Source organism: Amphibalanus amphitrite, unplaced genomic scaffold (assembly GCF_019059575.1).
Source record: "Amphibalanus amphitrite isolate SeventyFive unplaced genomic scaffold, NRLGWU_Aamphi_draft 001554F_arrow, whole genome shotgun sequence".
Classification (NCBI taxonomy): domain Eukaryota; kingdom Metazoa; phylum Arthropoda; class Thecostraca; order Balanomorpha; family Balanidae; genus Amphibalanus; species Amphibalanus amphitrite.
The window spans coordinates 22,443-44,236 of NW_024883047.1; the positions used below are offsets into that span (position 1 = coordinate 22,443).

Consider the following 21,794-nt stretch of genomic DNA (forward strand, 5'->3'; position numbering starts at 1 on the left):
AAACCATCACAATGATATGCCTAGACATGGATTTAAAGATGAAACATTTTGAGGAGAATTCGGTGAAAGCTTTATGCTTTCAAACAGAAGTGACATTGACCGTTGAAGTGCTCTATAGCTCAAAAACTGAAAACATTTTCATGGGCTTTCCATAAGGAGCCAGTAAGACGCCTTTTGGGGTTGACAAATGAGCCAGTGCAAGAGTGAGTCCTGCACAATCAGAAGTGCGAAGGGGTATCTGCCACTGATATGAGCATTGCACCCTACCGTGGCCGCTTTGCCCACTCTCCCCTACATGGAAATACATTCTGTGGTGGATGCCTACCGACATGCATAGATATTTTAAGCAGGGATAAGTATTGAGGCAAACTTCAGAATTTTTGGTGCATCTCTTTAACATCCAGAAATGCATTTGTACCTTTCAGATCCATTCCTAACTAGAAAAGTTGTGGCTTGGGCCACCTGAGTTTTATCCAGTTTTTGCCAGTTTTTGCCACCGCGGTTTCTGCCAGCCGGTTTAAACCGGTTAAAACCACTGGCAAAAACCAGTTTTTGCCACCCCCTGCCAACCCTGGTTAAAATGGGTCAGTACAGGTCAGATTCGACTCAAATGGGAAGGACATCAATAAAACGGGTAAAGGCGGTGCCACAGTGAAAGATGACAAATAAAAAAAAAAAATATTTGATTTTATGGGTAGGCACATATTGCATGAAAATGGCCAAATAGCCCATAAGCGCCAACGAAGCATTACCTGATATTTTATTATAAAAAATGGCGATGGTCTGACTAGCAGAATTTAGAAAACAATTAAATAGCTAATCTGTGGCAATATTTATGGTGGCACGCATGTTGACGAGCATGAAACTTCAAGGAAAATGACGGTGAAACACAAAACAATTTTTAAATCCACGTATGGGTGTAGCAAATACCCCAATTTTCCCGGATCATCGACACCAAGCAAGTCCGACGACGTGCCGCCCACCTCGTTGATTTTGGTCTGCAGGTCGTGGACGCGGATCTCCCAGGAGGACCTCTCGGTAGTGGCCTCGGTCCTGAGCTTGCTGGCCTCGAGACGCGCGGCTGACAGCTGGTCCTCGAGACTGGTCAGCTGCAGGGTCAGCTCCCGCACCCGCTGGTTCGTCTCCGCCAGCTGGCCGGGGAAAACAGAGCCGTGTGTGTCAGACGGAGGGGAGGAGAGAGAGAGAGAGAGAGAGAGAGAGAGAGAGAGAGAGAGAGAGAGAGAGAGAGAGAGAGAGAGAGAGAGAGAGAGAGAGAGAGAGAGAGAGAGAGAGAGAGAGAGAGAGAGAGAGAGAGAGAGAGAGAGAGAGAGAGAGAGAGAGAGAGAGAGAGAGAGAGAGAGAGAGGAGAGAGAGAGAGAGAGAGAGGAATAGGGAATGGCGATAAAAAAACGAGACGATGATCCCAAGTTAGTGTTATAGGTAATTAACCCGGCACCGCCTGGGCTATTTCCGTACCCACATCAGCCTGGGGGGGGGGGGGGTCGGATCCGACCCCCCCTGTTATCTCGAGAACCAATGGTCGTATCGAGCCCCGCGAGGCGGCGTTCGAAAGGTCTCTACGAGACCTTCCCAAAGCACTCTTAAGATTTTAAGATTGAAGTCAACTTTCGGGTCAAGGTCAGGTCAAAGGTCAAATTCAGGGGTTTTGCATGATTAGGCTTACGGACAGCGGAATCGATAGCTGCTGCTCGAAACTCATCACAAATGACCTCAAAGACCTAGTGAAGGCACCATGTGCGTATAGGGGTCATACTAAGTACGGGTCAAGGTCAGGTCAGGTCACGAAAGGTCACGGTTTTCACTTTCTGCTACATGGGCGTGCGACACATGTTTTATGGCTTATTTTTTCACGCCAAATCCGATGGTAATGGTTATATGTGACCCCAAGTCACTGTGCTGGTGATAAGGGTGCATTGAAAGCATAAAAAATCGTTAATTCCATACATAACTAAACGAGGGCTAAGAAAAAAAGTCAATTTTTCAACTTTTTATTTTTGACATAAAAATGCACTTTTCTAGACGAGCTTTGTCCCAGGAATCTAGTGGTGCCATTTGTTTTCACATGCGATGTTCAGAAGTGCATCTAATTCGCGAAAATGCTTATGACGTCACCATGCCCTATGCATGTTGGAGCTATTTTTTACAATTTGGGGGTCAAAAATCAAGATAGAAAGTTGAAATTTGGGACATCTAATGTTCTAATAAAGCTCTATAACATATATTCCGGTTTTTTGGAAATTCTCAAAATTTTGGATTTTATTAGCTGTTTTCCAAAAAATACAGTTTTTTGAATTTTTAGTGGTGAAAAACGTATTTTATGGAAAATCCGAGATAGCCATTTTGAAGAACTCGTTGAGCTGCGTCTTTTCATGTCCTAAATTTGCAATTTGCTTAAAACCTCGATTTTTGGCGATTTTTTAAACATTTACCATTTTTTGACTGAAAACGCCATGTAGTTACATCACTAAAATCGATATATCTCAAAAATTTTTGAAATTTTTTCTTAAAAATTGCACAGGAGACGTCAAATTGATGGGGGAGAAGGTATGCGAAGTTTCAAGTTGATAGCGCAAGCGGTTCATGAGTTATTCAAGAAAAACGGAGGAGGGGTCGGATCCGACCCCCCCCCCCAGGCGGTCGCGGGTTAATTGCCTGCTTGAGGTAGCATCCATCCCTGATTCGAATAAAATACGGGCTGATATCACATTTTGGCAAAAGATAGAGATAAATAAATGCTTCCGTTACAAAGTTCGGGTTACCTCAATTTGCGTTAAAGGGACCCTCCCACCTTCAAAAAAGTTTATGAATTGGCATGAAAGTGATGTCGCTCGGTTCAGAAAGAGCGAAAACGAATAGCTACCAAATTTCACCGAAAAATATTCACCGATTTTCAAGATATTAGACTTTTACTTTTGTTTACTTTTTGGGATCTCCGCTGTTCCTAGCGACTTTATTTGGAAGCAATAGTTTGGCAGCTGAAAGTGCGGCACTTGTTGCGCGCAAAGCAGCATATACCACCGCGTGCTACAAAACGTTTTAGTCAAACATTTAAAAATCGTTAGATATCTGCGCTGAAGTCACACATTCAGAGGGGTATTCCTATGCATTAGCCCCTCTGAATCAAAATGCTGCAATTTTGAAATTCAATATTTCCGATTTAAGACATTTCTCGATGTTGTGAGTGCCGAAACCGGTAATTGTGAGCCAGGGACCCCATTTTGGCTATCTCAACTCAAATCTTTAATGTTAAGGTGGGAGGGTCCCTTTAAAAACAAAAGTTCTCAGTTTGCTTCACACAGCAACCACCCTGATATTCACCACCACTCATTTAGTACGATGTCCGACCCCGAGCCTTTACTCACATCAGCGGAATCGACGGCATCGCCTCCGTCATCCTGGGCGCGGCTCTTCCGCTTCAGGTCACCGATGGTCCTCTGAGCGCCCTCCAGCATCGTCTTGTAGGTGTCCCGCTCCCGCTTGTACTTGCTGGTCTGCTGGTTGAGACTGTGAAGCTCGTCCTTCATGATGGCCAGGCCGGAGTCGTGTTTGATTTTGAGGTGGCTGACTTCTTGCCGGTGGGCCTTCTCCTCGGAAACGATCCTGATGGGATGCGGAGGGATCCGGTGAGGTGAACGGATAGGCAGCGGGCGGCTGAAGAAGCGTTAGAAGAATCACGTGAGGTGGAGGCCTTGCCATGAGCGGTGGCGAGTTTGAGAAAGGTGGGAGAATAAGGTAAGTTGGAGGGACAAGCGCTGAGAGGCATCAGTAGCTGTATTGTGCGAGACGCCGACCCTGATGGAAGGCATGTGTGCGTGCTTTGACTTGTGCACTCAAGTCTAGTGTGCTCATCTAAATCCGATTATTTGACTTCTGCTACATTCAGATTGATCTTTAGACCGACTGCGGGACCGGAAATCATTCTTCAGCCCACGCCACTCAAGCTGTACTCAACAACTGATACGCGAAGGGGATGGGTCAAAAGGCGCCCAATCACCACTCATGTCAGGGGCGGATCCAGAAAATCTCCAAGGGAGGGGCCATTAGAAACCAGGAGGCCCCCCCCCCATAATCCCACCTGTTGGAGGCCCCATCTTCCCACTTGTTGGGCCCCCCCCCAAAAAAAAACTGCGTCTATTGAGCTTATCTAGCTGTTCAGGCAACATCTCAACATCTGTGCAGGCTTGGAGGCCCTCTGTGCAGGTTAGGAGGCCCTGTAAAAGTGGTCATCTCTGTGAGTATAAGAGACCTCCAAGTTATGAAAAGCTTTACCAATCTTCTAACAAAGAAGTCTTCTCAGCTAGTCTTCTAAGAAATAACTAAGTGGGTAGGTTAAAAAAAAACTCATCGGATTCGGCCACTTTATTTTCAGGAGGCCCCCTTTTCAGCTTTTTAACTTTTTAACTTTTTATTTTATTTTTGAAAAAAATCGGCCAAGGGGGGGCCATGGCCCTCATGCCCCCCCCCCCCTTGTATCCGCGCCTGACTCATGTCAGAGCCGAGTCTGGACTATGTCGGGTACACACTGAGTAAAGATTATCGCTTTCGCCACAATTGCAGGGCATGACGAAATGATGTTGAAAACATCAGCCACCCAATTGTATTGGAAAGAACTAAACTGAGGATTCATGCGAACAACACAAGGGGACAAGTTTGTGATTGTACTTGTCTTAGCCGCATGCAGCTGTGATTATGTGTAGGCATTTCGACCACTAACAATGGCAGAAAGTATTTACAAAAAAACAGTTGGACAAAACTATACGATAGGTAAATAACAGTTGCAAAGTATTTCGTATCGAAAACAATAATCTTGAATCTACTTTCCTAAGCCAGGCTAAACACAGACCTGGTTTTGAGGTCGCGTATTTCCTTTTCCAGGTGTGAGTTGTCCACCGAGAGGTTTCGCTGAATCTTGCTGACCATATTGTAGTCGTCCAGCTTTCGTCGCATTTCGTCACCCTGTCGCAACCAAAAACAGCATAAAACAGCAATGCATGACAACCTACATATATGTATGTACCACATATATCACCAAAGTACCTATATCGTCACACTTATGCATTTAGGTCGCTGCATGAACATTTTCGCATTTTTCGATCAACAGGGTGCACCTCAAAGCCCAACGTAGAAGAACGTGCCCACAAAATGCATATCCGTCCCCATAGCACAAGAGATGAAGGAGAGCTTACAAAGGCTCACAAATAGCTGAAGTCAAATAATAAACCGTTGCTAGAGGGCAACAATTGATCCACAATCAGCTATAAGGTATGTGCACGCAGTGCAATGACTGGCCACGGCCCGCTGACCTCTCGTTTGATGGAGCTGATCTCGTCCATGTAGAACTCCTCGGCCTTTTTCAGGCGGGCGATCTCGGTCTCCTTGTCGCTGATCTGGTCCTGGAGACGCGTCTTCTCCAGCCGCCACGCCTCGCCCCCGGAACGGTTCAGCTTCTCGTCCGCTTCCTTCATCTGATGACAGTTACGGGTTCGAGAGAATGGTTGAATGGTTTGATATTGGGATGGTTTAACCATATCGTAATGAATAACTCATTTAACGGTGGCTCAACCACGAGTGGTTTGCACGAATCGATGTTGGTTTATACAGGCTTGTTTTGGGCTTGAATGGTTTATACAGGCTTGTTTCGAATTATGTCATTTCTAACCATGCTGAATTTGAATGGCTTGAAGCAAGTGGTTTTCGAAAGCGTTTGATTATTTCTCTTGTCGGTGAAACAGCTTTGTGACTCTGGCTAGGTCAACCGATGCATTACACACAACTGAACAGTAGATTATCCCGGCCGGGCCCGGGGGGTAATCCCAACCACCGCAGCCCGGGGGGGGCGTTTTTCGCCCCCCCCCCTGTCTAACTCTGTAAATAAAGGAGCTACGGAAACAAAAGCGATACCAAACGAAAGGTCCTTACGAGACGATTCTAAAGCACCTAAAATTTTTGACCTCAGGTCAATTTTCAAGGTCAGAGGTCAAGGTCAAAGGCAAAAACCGGCACATGTGTAGTGATCTCAAAGTAAGCCTTCTAGCAGGGGCGTCGTTTTGTATAGGCCTGGTAGGGCCCGAGCCCTACCAATGTTTATTTGGGCCCTACCAATGTTCGCTGAGCCCTACCAATCTTTTGTTACTTATCAGTTGGTAAAAAATCAAAATAAACAGATAAGCAAATAAGCATATATGTACATTCGTCACAGATGTGTGTGGCCTGTGGGCCGTAGGAGCTGCTGTCGCGAACCCTTCGCAAGCCGGCAGGGGATTCTTAGGGAACGGCAAGGTGTCCTCACTCCTCAGGCCGGCAAAGGGTCTTCAGAGGCCGGCAGCACATTCAGAAGTTCACTGGGGTCCTTAGAGAACGGCACGGTACTCTCAGACTCCGGTGGGATCCTCAGAATTGCCGGTGTGGGCCACGCAAAAGTCACTGGTGCCACCAATGGGCCCTCAGAGGCCAGCAAGAGATTCTCAGAGACCGTGAGGGGCAGGCTGGTAAGGGGCCCATGGCGGCCTCTTAGGGCCTTAACTGGTGACAAGGGCTCTAAGAAGCCGGCGTGGGCATCTTACGGAGATCTTAATACGCCACTTAGGGGCCCATGAGATGCTCTGACGAGCCCTGTGGGGTCCCTTTGAGACGAAATATGGCCAGCGTGGACCCTCAGCGGCCGATTGGCGCCGCAGGGACCCGAAGGGCCCCCTGGACCCGATGGGAGGGGCATGCGCCCCCTGTGCCCCCCCCCCCCCCCCGCTTGGCTACGCCACTGGAATCTATCATGTTATGTTTAAGATCTCTGCAAGATGTATCCCCCGTTTGCTGACTCTGCAGAGAAAAGGCAAGCTCGAAAGGAGGCTTAGCGCGGTGTTTGGTCCCTTTATCGAATGTCTAGAAGATGTCATTGACTTGTCACCGTAAAGGAATTGTGGGTGTCACACGTTGACACTGAGGGACACCGTGCCGAGTTGCGCAAGTGGAAGCACAGTGCACACCGAGTAACGGCCACCAAATGAGTGGTACGAGTTGAAGTTAGTCGGCAAAGTGATAGTGGTTACATTTTGGAATGCCGACGGGGCTCTGCTTGTCAACTTTCTAAAACAGGGGCGCACAATTGATGATGTGCGTCCATTCGATAGACATCGAGGAGAGGCTATAGGGAAGCTGACATAAAGTGTGCACCTGACCCATGGCCACGCACCTGCGTACATGCGCGGGGTGACGATCAGTGAAGCGATGAAATGTGGCTTCGAGTTGTTGTCGCATCCACTTTTTCCGAACCCTGCACCCTCTGGTTGCCACCTCTTCCCCAACATAAGGAAATTAGCAGTGGCAACTTCGCTGACTGCAGAGAGACTAAAGCAGCCGTCTTGGACGTGGGATGGGTCCAAAACCCACTTGATTATGGAGACTTTGAGGGCTCTCCCGAAGGCCGAAGCGCTGCGCGAAATGTGTTTGTCTTAGCGGTGGTTATTTGAATAAATGAACTTTTAGGTCGAATAAGTCGATGACGTATCTCTCTGCTTCTTCATGGTCGGGCATGTAACTTTCTGAATGTCAGCTCGTACTGTCATCCTTTTATTTTGGCAAGCAGGTCTTTCTAACTATCGTGGTGTTTTGAGACCTCGTTAGTTGTCGAACCCTGCAATTGGCGTGGGCTTTCAAAGCCGTTCCTGGCCCCGCAGCCGTCTTTTTCATTCGGCTTGGGCCATCAAAACCGTCCCTGGCCCCTTTCAGCACAGCCGTGCTTTTAAGTCGGCGTGGGCCTCTTTCAGAATGGCGTGCATTCCTCCAACACTATTATAACTGCCTATTTAACTGCACGTTTTGTGCATGGAGCTCGTTGAGGACCTAGATTTCCAAAATGTTTTTTTTTTAAGATTTTGGTTTGTCTTGTCAATGACCAGGGCGAAAAAATAAGTGGCCGAAATCCGATGAGAAAGGCAGATTTGGGGGTACCCTACCTTTTAAGCCCCGTCACATATGGCCGGCCGCCGCCTTTGGGCCCTACCAATCATTTTCGGAAAACGACACCCCTGCTTCTAGAGGACGGCAAGCGGCATCAAACCGGCAAAAATTGGGTGTCAAACGAAAGAAGAGAATCTGAGGATTCCGAAAATGTGCTCAAAATCAAAGGTCAAGGTCAAGGTCACGCTCAAAATTGACCTCAAACTTGGCACTTTTTCGCACATCTTGCGTGCTAACTTTCAAAATGTTTTGAAATGTTTTGAGGCTTATCAGTTCCCTATTTGTGGTTCCTCTTACGATACAAGGCTGCTCAAAGGTCAAGGTCACTGAAGAGTATCCCTGCTAGTCGCTAGAGGCTATTTCACTAATTCAAGTTAGTAATAATAAATAAGACAATTTTGCCATCCGGAAGCTCTAAATGAAGGCTTAGAGGAAAATAGATGCCAGATTCGTGATCAGCGGGTACAAATCCATAATAGACGACCTTTCATGTGTCAAGGTCAACCAGAGGTCATTCGAGGTCACATGAGGTCAACATAAAACTTGACCTTTTCCGAACAAAATATATATCATTCGACGCGGCTTGACGAGGCGAATGCGATGGTACCACTGCCGTAGCTCTAGGACCATTTTTGTCGAAGTTATTTGCGAAAAAACTAAAACCACATTTCGGGGTCGTTGACCTGACCTCTGACCTCAGGTCACCAAAACTATTTTTCTATTTTTCTCTAGGTCAAACGCTACACAACCGTGCTCGTAATTTGTCTTTATCTCTAAAACTCTATTTTTAGCAGCTCTTTGAAGTTTGCGTCTGTGACGCCGAAGTTTGCCGTGCAGGGGTCTAGGAAAATGGACCTTGTGACGTCATCAAGGGGGCTAGGTCCAAATTTTTTACTTCAGAAGATGTCAAATTGATGGGACAAAAGGTACTGAAAGTTTCGCTTTCCTATCCCTAAGCGTTCGGGAGCTATCGCAAATATTCGCCAGGGGGGGGGGGCGAAAAACGCCCCCCCCGGGCCCGCGAGGGTTATGATAGGATAAGACTCTTGTACTGTGAATGCACTGACTGGCTAGACGATAGATTATCCTCTCTGCCGAGCACTTCAGTTCCAATGCAATATCAGACTAAGCAAACATTACACTACAGCTCAGACGACTGAAATCTCGGCACTTGCTACCGCACTGGCAATAATCGGGCAACGTGTGTGCACAGTAACGCCACTCGGACATGATAACCTACGACAAAAGCATGCAAAAGGCGCCCATCAGCTGTATAGTCAATGGACACGAGGTACGAGCTCGGGCCACGAAAAGACGGCACTTGAACATGACTAGGGTCTCGGACTGAGTTTAAACATTGGCGAAGAAATCTACAAATAAGCAGAAACACACAAATGCATATAAATAATGCGTTGAAGGTTTTCCATCGCTTTAAAGGTCGACAGTTGAAATGTGCGTTCAAACACCGATTACTAATCAGTAATTACCCAAATGTTTGTAGATCGTTTACCTTTTCTCCAAGAGCTTGCCTCTGAAAAGTTTAAATATTATTGTCAAACGAGCGTCGGTCGGTTACCTTTTCCTCCATGTCAAGTTTGTCCTTGATCCATTGATCCTGTTTGGCGTTGTAGGTCTCTCGCAGCGTACGCAGCTCTCTCTGGGCTGTGTCGTACTCGTGCTTCAGCGTGGTAAACTCCCTATGTGGACAGAGTTCCCACAATGTCACCTTTATTACATGAGTCGAGTATAATTAAATACTGGGGTCGTATGAAATTCCAGGATGTTTATATACGCAATGATAAACAAAACGCAATGAGTAATCCTCAAGAATTCTAGATCATTGATTTGCATTCTCCACATACCCTTCTATTTGCTCCTTTTCCATGACCATTTGTGCCTTGATGACGACATAGTCCTCTTCAAGGAGTTCGTATTTTCGTGTGAGATCCTCGTACTCCTGCATTTGATCAGCCAGGTTTGCCTCCAACTCTGCAGAAGTTATAAGAGTTAACCCTATTCCTGGCGGGGGGGGGGGCCTCAGGAGCCCCCCCCCCTGAGGTTTTTTGGTTATTTCTCTCAAACGCGTTGAGCTAGGAAGCTCAAATTTTCTGACTTTTCCTAAAAGGCTTCTACGCAACATGTCTGAAAATTTTGAGTTGATCTGACCTCAGGTCAGGTCACCAGAGGCGGTTTGGTGACCCTACCTCAGAAAAGTTTGCAATCGCGCCAGAGCTATAGTTTTTGACCGATCAATTTCTTCTCTTCAGGCTTTAGTTAGGGTACCAGTATGTGCAATTTGTATATCTCGGAATTTTGATATCGGTGACCTAAGGTCAGGTCAGTTTCGCGACCTCCCCATTATAAGTCAATGGGGGAAAAATCAACTCCCTGTTTTTACCACTAAAACGGGTCGGAATGGCCCCATATACCATACATGACTTCATATACGATCAACCTTCACTACCTTGAGGTCTGTTTTGCTGTTGGGCAGCTGTGAGGTCATGTGACGTCATCAAAGGTCACCAAAGGGTTTTGGCCAATAACTCCGTACAGGAACAAGATACAGACGCGTGGATGGTCTCATTGTGTTCAGCTCGTCAAGACGCATCGAATGATATACATGATGACCTCGAGGTCACGTGACCTGAGGTCAACCTTTGACCTTGACCTTTCGAGGTCAACATATATATCATTCGATGCGGATTGACGAGAGGATCACGATGCTGCCCTTAGTTTGTTCCTATCTTGACTAATTCGAAAGTTATTCGAGAAAAACTCTCTCCATATCCAGCGCCGCCATTTTGACTTTTTCGACCCCTGTGACGTCATCTTTGACCTGACCTGAAAATGACCTTAGTAAAAATTGTAGATCTTGACCGTGCGTATCCGATGCCGTTTACCGTTTGTCGCTGCGATGTGTAGTTTTTGAGATCTGAAGGGGGGGCCGAATCGGCCCCCCCCCCCCCCGCCAGTTTCTTGTCCCGGCGGAGCCCGCCAGGAATAGGGTTAAGCGCCAACATTAGTCGCGACTACAGCTGACATCCTTCTAAAAATTAGAGCTCTTGCACCTTTCCAAGGTGCATTATTTAGCCGACTAGCATATATGTATGAATGTACACTGTACTCTTCAAATAACTGAAGTCAAAGCAATGACAAATTATTGCTTCTGCATTTCAGTACGACTATAAGAAAGTAGGATGTGTAAAAATACGCACTCTCAACTCGCTCTTTGGAGGAAGTCCCATCGGAGAGGGATGACTTCCGCTGAGTTTCCCACTCCTCCTTCTCCTTCTTGTACTGCTGTTCCAGTTTTCTTGCCTTCTCCTCGGCGGCATGCTGCTTCTTCTCGTGCTAAAATGTGCAAAATACGTTCAGAGAATAGCAGTCGGACCTACATATAGGTACCTACACTAAACGCAAGAAAGTGCAACTAAACAAACGACGAGGAGATTGCGAATGATGACACTTGTACCCATTCTTAAAAAGGCAGAATTGCTTTTCTCACTAAACAAGACCTGTTTATTTAGTGTTTATGTTTATTACGTCTGGGAAGATTTCCATACCTGAGTGATTTTCTCCTCGAATTCTTTCAGTTGCTTCTCCAATTTGGCCTTGTCTTTCTGCAGGGCGTCGATTTTGGCAATGGAAGCACCTCCAGCAGTAGACGACACCTTGCCCTTGCTCTCCTCCTGAAAGTATTAGATTGGATATATTAAATTTATAGTCAAGTCTCATGCAAATGGTGCACAATCTTCAGAACATAAACGGAAACATCAGTGCTAGCTGCTCTATTTTTTAAAGATTTTTCTCGGTATTACTTGGATAAAAAGTTAATTTAAATAGTTTTCTTTTGTTCTTAAGAAGGTATAACATGCAACAAAACATAGCACAAATCAGAGTTATCGAGCCATTTCGAAAGTTCCTAATCATAACAAATTCTTCGAAGGCAATCAGTGTCACGACGTTTGCGCTCTTTTTAAGCTGTTAGCGTTTTTAAAGTGACTTTAGGTAAGCATCAGATGTTTAATCTTACATCGCTTTCTATCAACTCATTCCTGTACGTAGTCTGTCATCAGCCAACCCTTCTCCATTACCCCACTGCCTACAAGCATCGCGTATGGGCCTACCAGCTCCTTGATGCGTTTCTGTTTCTCTGCGTTGGTCTTCTCCAGCTCTGTGACCCGTGCCTGGAGCCGGTCCACGGAGGTCTTGAGGTCCTCGCGCTCGGTCAGCCAGTGCGAGGAGAGGCTGCGCTGGTTGGTATCGAGCTGCTGGAGCCGCTCCTGAGCCTCAGCCAGCTGCAGGACGGTCAACCAGGGGACATCAGTGATCAACAGGTGCAGGCGCGCAGCGAAAACGGCAGCGGAAAACCGACTGTGCCTTTATGTGTCGCTTCTATTTATTAGTATGTAAATGCAAGTAGATATACCTGAGAGTTGGTGAGTTCAAGTTTCTCTTGCAGCTCCTTGGCCTGTTTCTCCGCAGTCTTCAGCTTGGAGTCGCTTGATCGGAGTTTTGTTTCCGCGGCCGTCAGCTCCAAAACCTTATCAGCGAGCTGATTACAAGAACGGTCAGTGATCACACATTTTGGTATTACGGGGTAATAAACTTATTTACACGACCCTTAGGGTAAAACATATACACCAGTGCTTTCATCACAGTGACTGGCACATAACAACCAAATTGTTATCACTAACATCTACATACCTCTTTCTCAGTAGTGTCCTTGGCTTCCTCCCCCTTCTTGGCTCTTTGCAGCTGGCGTTCCTTGAGATCAAGCTGCTGTTTGAGCGACGAGAGCTGACTTTTCTCCTCTTCCAGCTCCTTTGACACCTTGTCTACCTGAGTTCTGAGCGCTTTCGTCTGGTCCGCTATCGCCTTTGACGAAGAACCTACGGAGATGTAGGTACGGTTCAAAAGGAGAGTATGTCAGCTTGGTAAAGAAGACTTTTATTATTTTATTTCCGTCTTCGTCAGGTTGCATGAGGTGCTACACGAAGACAGCGCAGGCCAAAACTATTATCATATTTTTCATTATAAGTTTTTAAGTAAAAAAAAAAAATCATAATTTAATAGATTTTAGGCTATCGTATTCAGTCAGGGTGTCCTGTATGTAGGCATATGGCTGAGCTATGTCGTAGGTAGGTATATGGCTGAGAAACGTCTGGAGTTTTTTATGCCTAATACCTATTGAGAAAAAACTTACTTGACTCGGTCTCCAGACGTTTCTTCTCCTTTTCTACTTTGGTCTTCTCCTTTTCAGCTTTTTGTTTTGCTTTTTCTGCTTCTAGTTTTTCCGATTCTGCCTCGTTTTTAGCAATTTCAAGGTCTTCCTTTTCCCTTTCAAGTTTTGTTACGTTCTTTTTATAATCATCAATGGAAGTAGTTAGCTCTTTTACCTTCTCTTCAAGTGCTAATACATCCTTCGATTTTCCAAAACTACTTGCAGCTTGGCCATTATTGGAATTATTCTTCAGCTGAATAGTGCAAACAGCTGTAAAAGACGTGTCAACAAAACATTACTTTAGTAAAAACAACATTAAAGAACAACGCCCAGTGAAAACCCCAACTTAAGGTCACATTTTAATCAACATGAACGAGACTCCAAGCATCCGTTTGCCCACCAACTAGCAATGTTTGATTTACAAATAGTGAGCTTCTTCTGGGAGGTTTCAAAACTATTGACAAGTTGCAATGCAATTTTCATCCACATTCGAATTAAAACATCAATGGGGTTCACTTACACATGCGGAAATGGCCGTGCTACAGGCCATGTCAGCTTGTTTTACGTCTCAGAAAATAGTATAGTACATACATACAGATACCAGACAACACAGGCCGGGTGGATATTTTACGAGATCAATGCTACGACGCTGCTTAACCCGCGCCCCACTGGGGTCTGCGTATAACACGCCCTACTGGGGGGGGGGGGGGGCTATTCATAGCCCCCTCCTAACTCCGAAACTACTGGGCTGATCGTCAAAATTCAAACGGCGTCTGATAGCCCCGGAAAAACTGTCTCGCGAAACCTAATTTCATTGACCTCGAGGTCACCGATGACGTCACAGGTCAGGTCAAAGTAAAAATCATTAGCATTTTGGCTTGTTCACGTTTTGGGCTCTGGCCGCCGTCCTACAAGTCAGATCAGGCTCATTTATGGTTCACACACTCGTGAACAGATGCTCTAGATACCCTGAGGGTACCAAACTTGTACTTTGATGTTCAGGTCAAGGTCAGGTCATCACAGGTCACGAAAATATTATATCATGCATCGGTCACGTGACACATGTTTTATGGTCCATTTAGGCCAAATATTTCGAATTTATGTCGTCTGTGTCATTCGAGGTCATTTTGAGTCGAATTTAGCTTAGGTCAGGTCACTTTCAGGTCAAAAAGGTCAAATTTTGAAGTTATATTTTTCCAACAGAAAAGGTGTCTATTGGATGCAGTTTGAGCTCAGGAACACGATGGTGCTATTTATATTGGCGCACGATGTCAAATACGTGGTGAAAAATTGATTTGAAAAATTAATAATTGTCCATTTTTTGCAATAATGCGTATAACTTGGCCATTTTTGAAGATATTTAGCCATTAGCGTCGCCACGGGGGGGGGGGCAAGCGGGGCAGCTTGCCCCCCCAACCTCGGACCGGGCACCCCCTGAGATCGATACAGATCCGATGAGATTTTGGAGTCGGGAAAAAATGGGGGTACCTTTCTGAGAATGCCTGTGAGGTCAGACTCGGTTGGAGCGTGCAGTTCAAACCAGAGTCTGACTCGCAGTCGCCAAAATCTTCAAGACTCCGAGTCCAGACTCGGAAATGTCGATGCTGTGATTCATTCCATGTTCCTAGTTCGTTCTTTATTACATATTACAGCTGATTTTCATAAGTTTGGAGTGCTGACACAATTTTCGTTCAGAGCGTGAAACGAAATCTTCGGGGCCTTTCTCAACTCTCGTCAAATGTCTGCGACAGGCTCAAGTACCGTACAAGTGTCGCAGGGCTCATGAGCTTGCTTTAAACAAAGGCTACTAAGGAGCTCCACTGAGCCCTAAAGAAGCTTTCAGAGGGCCCAAACCGGCCTCTGAAAGTCCCACTGGTGTCCATGTTCTCTGAGGGCCCATACAGGGATCTTTGAGCCTCCGAACATTTCTGAGAACCTTAACTGGCCTCTGATAGTTCAGCCAAACTTTTGAGGCGACATACTTTGCTAACCCCAAGCCGGCATCTGAGGGGTCACAGCTCACGTGTCCCTCTGAGGTCAACAACACATGTTTATTATATCCCTACGTAGGGTCCTTAAGGATTCGACACAGACCCCGAGGGTTCACACTGTTATCTGAGGGCTCCAGGCTCACCCTGGGCCTAGTCTCTTAGCGCCCGCCGCCCACACTGGCTTCTGAGGGTCCCACCTTGGGCTCGGAAAGCCCTAAAGCACCACGTAGGTACACGTAAATATTTGAGGTGACCCACGCCGATCTCCGGGATCCTAAGCATGCTTCTGAGAGTCAGCACTCAGAGTCAGCACTGACCCTGATTGGCCTGAAATGGCCTGGAAGTCCCAAACCTATCTCTAAGGGATCCCTTGCCGCTATGCCGTGCGTAACTTTTGGTTCCGTTTAACAATTTTTGTTCGCGTTTGCAGCGCTTCCCTTCACACGAAAAACGAGAATTTTTTGCTCACACTCGAGTGAACAAAACACATCCTCTCACTGGAGCAAAGATGAATTACTTCCGATTCACACTTCCGACACTCACTCTCCGCCGAATGCCCAACTTAGCTACGATCGGCGGCTGGGATAAGTCCTATGCATTTCACGTAAAACCTCTGCATGCATGCGTGAATGGAGGTTTTAGCAGGGTGATCCGATTAAATGGAGCGTTTTTCACCTTTTTCTGGGTGATGATCATGAGCGTCAAGCGTCTGCACAGGGGCCCTCTGCAGTGCGTCGGCAATCGCAGCCACTATATAGTATCATTCTACCAGTCGTTGTCATGAAATTTCAAAATTTCGAATTTTTCTGTTAAAAATTACATGTCATAGCTAGAAGGAAACCTTAACCCGCGACCGCCTGGGGGGGGGGTCGGATCCGACCCCCCTCTCCGTTTTTCTTGAATAACTCATGAACCACTTTCGCTATCTACTTGAAACTTGGCATACCTTCTCCCCCATCAATTTGACGTCTCCTGTGCAATTTTTAAGAAAAAATTTTCAAAAACTTTTGAGATATATCGATTTTAGTGATGTAACTACATGGCGTTTTAGTCAAAAAGTGGTAAATGTTTAAAAAATCGCCAAAAATCAGGGTTTGAAGCAATTTGCAAATTAAGGACATCAAAAGACGCAGCTCAACGAGTTCTTTAAAATGGCTATCTCGGATTTTCCATAAAATGCGTTTTTCACCCCTAAAAATTCAAAAAACTATATTTTTTGGAAAACAGCTAATAAAATCCAAAATTTTGGGAATTTCCAAAAAACCGGAATATATGTTGTAGAGCTCTATTAGAACATTAGATGCCCCAAATTTCAACTTTCTATCTTGATTTTTGACCCCCAAATTGTAAAAAATAGCTCCAACATGCATAGGGCATGGTGACGTCATAAGCATTTTCGTGAATTAGAGGCACTTCTGAACATCGCATGTGAAAACAAATGGCACCACTAGATTCCTGGGACAAAGCTCGTCTAGAAAAGTGCATTTTTATGCCAAAAATAAAAAGTTGAAAAATTGACCTTTTTTTCTTAGCCCTCGTTTAGTTATGTATAATATAAACGATTTTTTATGCTTTCAATGCACACTTATCACCAGCACAGTGACTTGGGGTCACATATAACCATTACCATCGGATTCGGCGTGAAAAATAAGCCATAAAACATGTGTCGCACGCCCATGTAGCAGAAATTGAAAACCGTGACCTTTCGTGACCTGACCTGACCTTGACCTGTACCTAGTATGACCCCTATACGCACATGGTACCTTCACTAGGCCTTTGAGGTCATTTTTGGTGAGTTTCGAGCAGCAGCTATCGATTCCGCTGTCCGTAAGCCGATTCATGCAAAACCCCTGAATTTGACCTTTGACCTGACCTTGACCCGAAAGTTGACCTCAATCTTAAAATCTTAAGAGTGCTTTGGGAAGGTCTCGTAGAGACCTTTCGAACGCCGCCTCGCGGGGCTCGATACGACCATTGGTTCTCGAGATAACAGGGGGGGGGGTCGGATCCGACCCCCCCCCCCCCCCCGGCTGTCGTGGGTACGGAAATAGCCCAGGCGGTGCCGGGTTAACCCGCGCCCCGCTGGGGGGGGGGGCAGAATCTGCCCCCCCTCCCGTTTTTCGCCAATAACTTCTAAACGCGTTACGCCAGCGACGTCAAACTTTCAGTACCTTATCATACATCAATTTGACACGTTCCCTGAAAATTTGAGCGAAATCCGTCGGAAAATTTTTGAGAAATGGACGTTTTAGTGACGTCATGTTCGCCATTTTCGCCTCAAAAACGGCAAAATTTCAAACACCGCTAACATCTTCATTTTTAAAGGAATCAAGACGTAACAAAAAAGGTTATACGTGATTTTACTTTGTCTATCAAATGGCTATCTCGGTTTTTTGAAAATTTTGGATTTTGGCCAAAATTTTTCCAAAAAACTGACTTTTTTGGGAAAATATTTATAAAATCCAAAATTTTGAGTTTATCAAAAAAACCGGAATATATGTCAAAGAAGTGGTCTATGTGCACCTACATACCAATTTTTAGAAGAATCGGTTCAAAAATGTGGGAGTTATTCAAAATTTTATGACGTCACGACACACAAAAATTTTGAAAGATGATTTTTTTGGAAGTTCTAGACCTCGTACGGAAACCAAAATAGCACCATTCGATTCGCCGTGAAAAACTGCATCGAATAGACACCTTTTTAGGCCTTAACAATCAACTTCAAAATTTGACCTCACTTGACCTGACCTTGACCTGACCTCGACCTGAAATTCATCCAGAGGTGGTCCATATCACTTATTGAGTGTGCCTATTGAATTCCATGAGTAAAATGACCCATAACACATGTGTTGCACATGCCCTTTTCTATATTTTGTTTTTGGTGACCTGACCTGACCTGACCTGACCTTGACCTTGACCTTTGAATGACATTGTGTGCAATGAATATTGTCTTGGTAGTCTAAGAACACGTTTTGGGCAATCAGTCTCAGTCCATTCTTCGGCAACTACGGTGCAAGGCCGATACTGTAGAAACTTGTATTTTGTACCCTTGACCTGACCTTGACCTGACCTCTGACCTACTTAAGCAAAAAAAATTTGGGCTCTTAAGATCCGCCTTGTTGAGAGCTTTCGATTGCCGTTTTCCCCGTCTTTCTACGACCATCGGTTCGGATGTTAGACAGGGGGGGGGGCAAAATCTGCCCCCCCCCCCAGCAGGGCGCGTATGGCTGAATAGCCCAGCGGGGCGCGGGTTAATCACCATCTGATTCCTCGCACCATTGCGCGTCGAATGATATGTAAAACGAGTGAGTAAAGACTGGGGACAGGTTAGTTTTAACACAAAAGTTGATTTTGCCCCCCCAACCGAAAATCTCTGGCGACGCCTATGTATTTAGCTAAAACTTGCTAGAGTTAGTCATAATAACGCGTTCTATCGCATATATATTCCGATTTTTTTCGAAAAGTCAAAAACTTTTTGAAAAAAAATGTAAAAATGTAAATTTTGAATTTCATTATATAATTTTTTCCGAAATTTTGAAAATTTCGAAAATCCGAGATAGCAGTTTGATAGCGCAGTCTATTCTGAGTCCTCTCATGCAAAGAAATTGGATCTAGCTTAAAAACTGAGCCCTTAGGAGCGATTGCCGTGGTTCAATGTTTTGCGTCGAAATCGGCCGAACATGACGTCACTCTGACGTCATCTCCGGCCGACCTATGGTAGCTACGAAGTTCAAACTTTGACACAAGGTGTCAAATTGATGCAGCCGAAGGTACTGAAAGTTTGGCGTCGATACGTCAAGCGGTTTGGAAGTTATTGCAGAAAAACGGGAGGGGGCTATGAATAGCCCCCCCCCCTCAGTGGGGCGCGGGTTAACCCTCGCCGGCACAGGGGGTTAAGGGGGGTTGATGCAACCCCCGTCTAAGGGTTTTCGCGAATAACTCGCGTAAAAAGCGGCCGACCACGACGACACTTTCAGTACCTTCGCATTGATCAATTTTACACCTACCCTAAAAATTTTATGACCCTGACCCAAATGACCTTTGACCTGTGATCTCTTTTCCGAGACTATGTTTGGCCGGAATCGCGATTCGGCGTATGTCGGCTCGCATTAGCCGCGCGTTCGCAAGCTTTTCGTGGTTTCAAACGTTCAAACATGTGATTTGATGTTGCCCCCATGCATTAGGGTGGATGTCAAGGTCACCTGACGGTCAGGTCAGGTCATTGACCTTTGGTGACCTCGGTTCACTTTTTCGAGTTTTACACGTTTTTAGGCTAGTTTTTGGAGCTGAATTCGAATTTAGCAACCGTTTGCATATTTACGAAGTAGCTTTTGTGCCTTCAAAAGATCGATGGGCGTTATCACAAGTGTATTCGCGGCCATTGGGGCGACGTAAGAAAAGAAGAAACCAACTGGCCCCAAGAACTTTAAATTATCAGTTAGCATGCACCTTTTCCTTGATGTGTAGAGAATTTACCATTATTTGTTACAGAAAATTGCATTTAAAATCTTCCATTTATGCTTTTTTCATCGTTTGCACAATATGTTCTTTTACTAAGCTAGAAACACTAATTAGAAATAGTTCTCGCATCATCAAGAACAATAGGGAAGGCTTGAAGTGAATAAAATAATTTAAACGGTTTTGTAATCTATGTGAAGGCACTTCTAAAATTGCCTGTAGAAATATTGAAGGCAAAAGTTCAACTTTGTCACAAGACGGATGTCTTTAAACCTATTTAACTTGTGACAACTCAGCCGGTATTTCGTCGCCTACAGCCCAGCTTTCCCTAGTGACCGATAGAGGCGCTGCTATCGATGTCCGCCCGTGCCGCCTAACGTGTTACGAAGCTGTCAGAGGCGGTCAACACGTACTACGAATACCCGTCACGAACCCTACTGGTTGACCTGACCTGACCTGACCCGACCTAGTCTACATGCTTAACGACATCAATTTTGATCAAAACTAACACGATATTCGTGATCAGCAGTCAGCACCCCGAAAAAAACCCATAGCAGCCACACTTAACGACTTTCTAACAGGTCCCGATTTTCCCAACTTTTGGGTCATTGACCTGACCTGGAAGGTCAACCGATGACCTAGGACCTTAACATTGGGTATCATCGGCTTCCTCTCGTGACGGGCAACACACTCATTTCATTCGCGAAGCTGCCCTCTTGGGCCGTCGAAGGACGCAAAATGGCCTGTGCCGGCGAGGGTTAACTCGCTCCCCGCTGGTGAGGGGGCAGAATCTGCCCCCTCCCGTTTTTTGCCAATAACTTCTATACGCGTTACACCAGAGACGTCAAGCTTTGAGTACCTTATCATACATTAATTTAATACGTTTCCTGAAAATTTTAGCGAAATCCGTCGTTTTTTTAATGACGTTTTAGTGACGTCATGTTCGCAATTTTCGCCTCAAAAACGGCAAAATTTCAAACGCCGCTAACATCTTCATTTTTAAAGGAATGAAGACGTAACAAAAAACGTTATACGTGATTCTACTTTGTCTATCAAATGACTTTCTGGGTTTGTTGAAAATTTTGGATTTTGGCCCATTTTTTAGCTGACTACTTTGGTAAAATAATTATAAAATCTAAAATTTTGCATAAAAAAACGGAATATATGTCAGAAAAGTGGTCCAGGTGCACCTACATACCATTTTGTAGAAGAATCGGTTCCAAGATATGGGAGTTTTTCAAAAATTTATGTCACGACACACATTTTTTTTAAATGATTTGTTTTGGAAATTCTAGATCTAGTACGGAAACAAAAATAGCACCATTCGATTCGCCGTGAAAAACGGCGTCAGATAGACACTTTTTAGGCCTTAACAACCAACTTCAAAATTTGACCTCACTTGACCTGACCTTGACCTGACCTTGACCTGAAATTCATCCAGAGGTGGTCCATATCACTTATTGAGTGTGCCTATTGAATTCTATGAATTAAATGACCCAAAAAAAAACATGTGTCCCACATGTAATTTTCTATATTTTTTAGTGACCTGACCTGACCTGACCTGACCTGACCTGACCTCACTTTGACCTTGACCTTTGAATGATATTGTATGCAACGAATATTGTCTTGGTAGCCTAAGAACACGTTTTGGGTAATCAGTCTCAGTCCATTCTTCGGCAACTACGGTGCAAGGCCGATAGGTAGGGGAAAGTGGGGTAAGACGGGCACCTTAACCCTCGCCGGCACAGGCCATTTTGAGTCCTTCGACGGCACAAGGGGGGGGGGGGTTGGTACGACCCCCCCCCCTCGCGTTTGGCCCCTGATCGAGCTAGAGCTTCGCGGAAAAAACGAGCGTGCTGCCCGTCACGAGAGGAAGCCGATGATACCCAATTTTAAGTTCCTAGGTCATTGGGTGACCTTCCAGGTCAGGTCAATGACCCGAAAACCGGGAAAATCGGGACCTGTTAGAAAGTCGTAAAGTGTGGCTGCTATGTGGTTTTCCGGGGTGCTGATCACGAATATCGTGTTAGTTTTGATCAGAGATGATGTCTTTAAGCATTTAGACCAGGTCGGGTCAGGTCAGGTCAGGTCAACCGGTAGGGGCTGTGACGGGCATTCGTAATACGTGTCAACCGCCTCGGACA

The 21,794-nt window shown here is 45.4% G+C and overlaps 1 protein-coding gene across 2 annotated transcripts in view; it reads right to left on the bottom strand.

The window, feature by feature from the left end:
• LOC122373805 (golgin subfamily A member 4-like) overlaps positions 1–21,794 on the bottom strand; it is a 69,771-nt gene that overhangs the window by 19,809 nt on the left and 28,168 nt on the right. For both annotated transcript variants that reach the window (XM_043352177.1, XM_043352178.1), the window contains 12 exons: positions 13,184–13,471; positions 12,685–12,869; positions 12,407–12,532; positions 12,105–12,275; positions 11,541–11,666; positions 11,193–11,328; positions 9,840–9,966; positions 9,554–9,674; positions 5,325–5,486; positions 4,865–4,977; positions 3,384–3,621; positions 984–1,151 (listed from right to left, as the gene is read on the bottom strand). In XM_043352177.1, the coding sequence (XP_043208112.1) occupies positions 984–1,151; positions 3,384–3,621; positions 4,865–4,977; positions 5,325–5,486; positions 9,554–9,674; positions 9,840–9,966; positions 11,193–11,328; positions 11,541–11,666; positions 12,105–12,275; positions 12,407–12,532; positions 12,685–12,869; positions 13,184–13,471 (1,961 nt within the window). The remainder of the gene's footprint in view (positions 1–983; positions 1,152–3,383; positions 3,622–4,864; positions 4,978–5,324; positions 5,487–9,553; positions 9,675–9,839; positions 9,967–11,192; positions 11,329–11,540; positions 11,667–12,104; positions 12,276–12,406; positions 12,533–12,684; positions 12,870–13,183; positions 13,472–21,794) is intronic.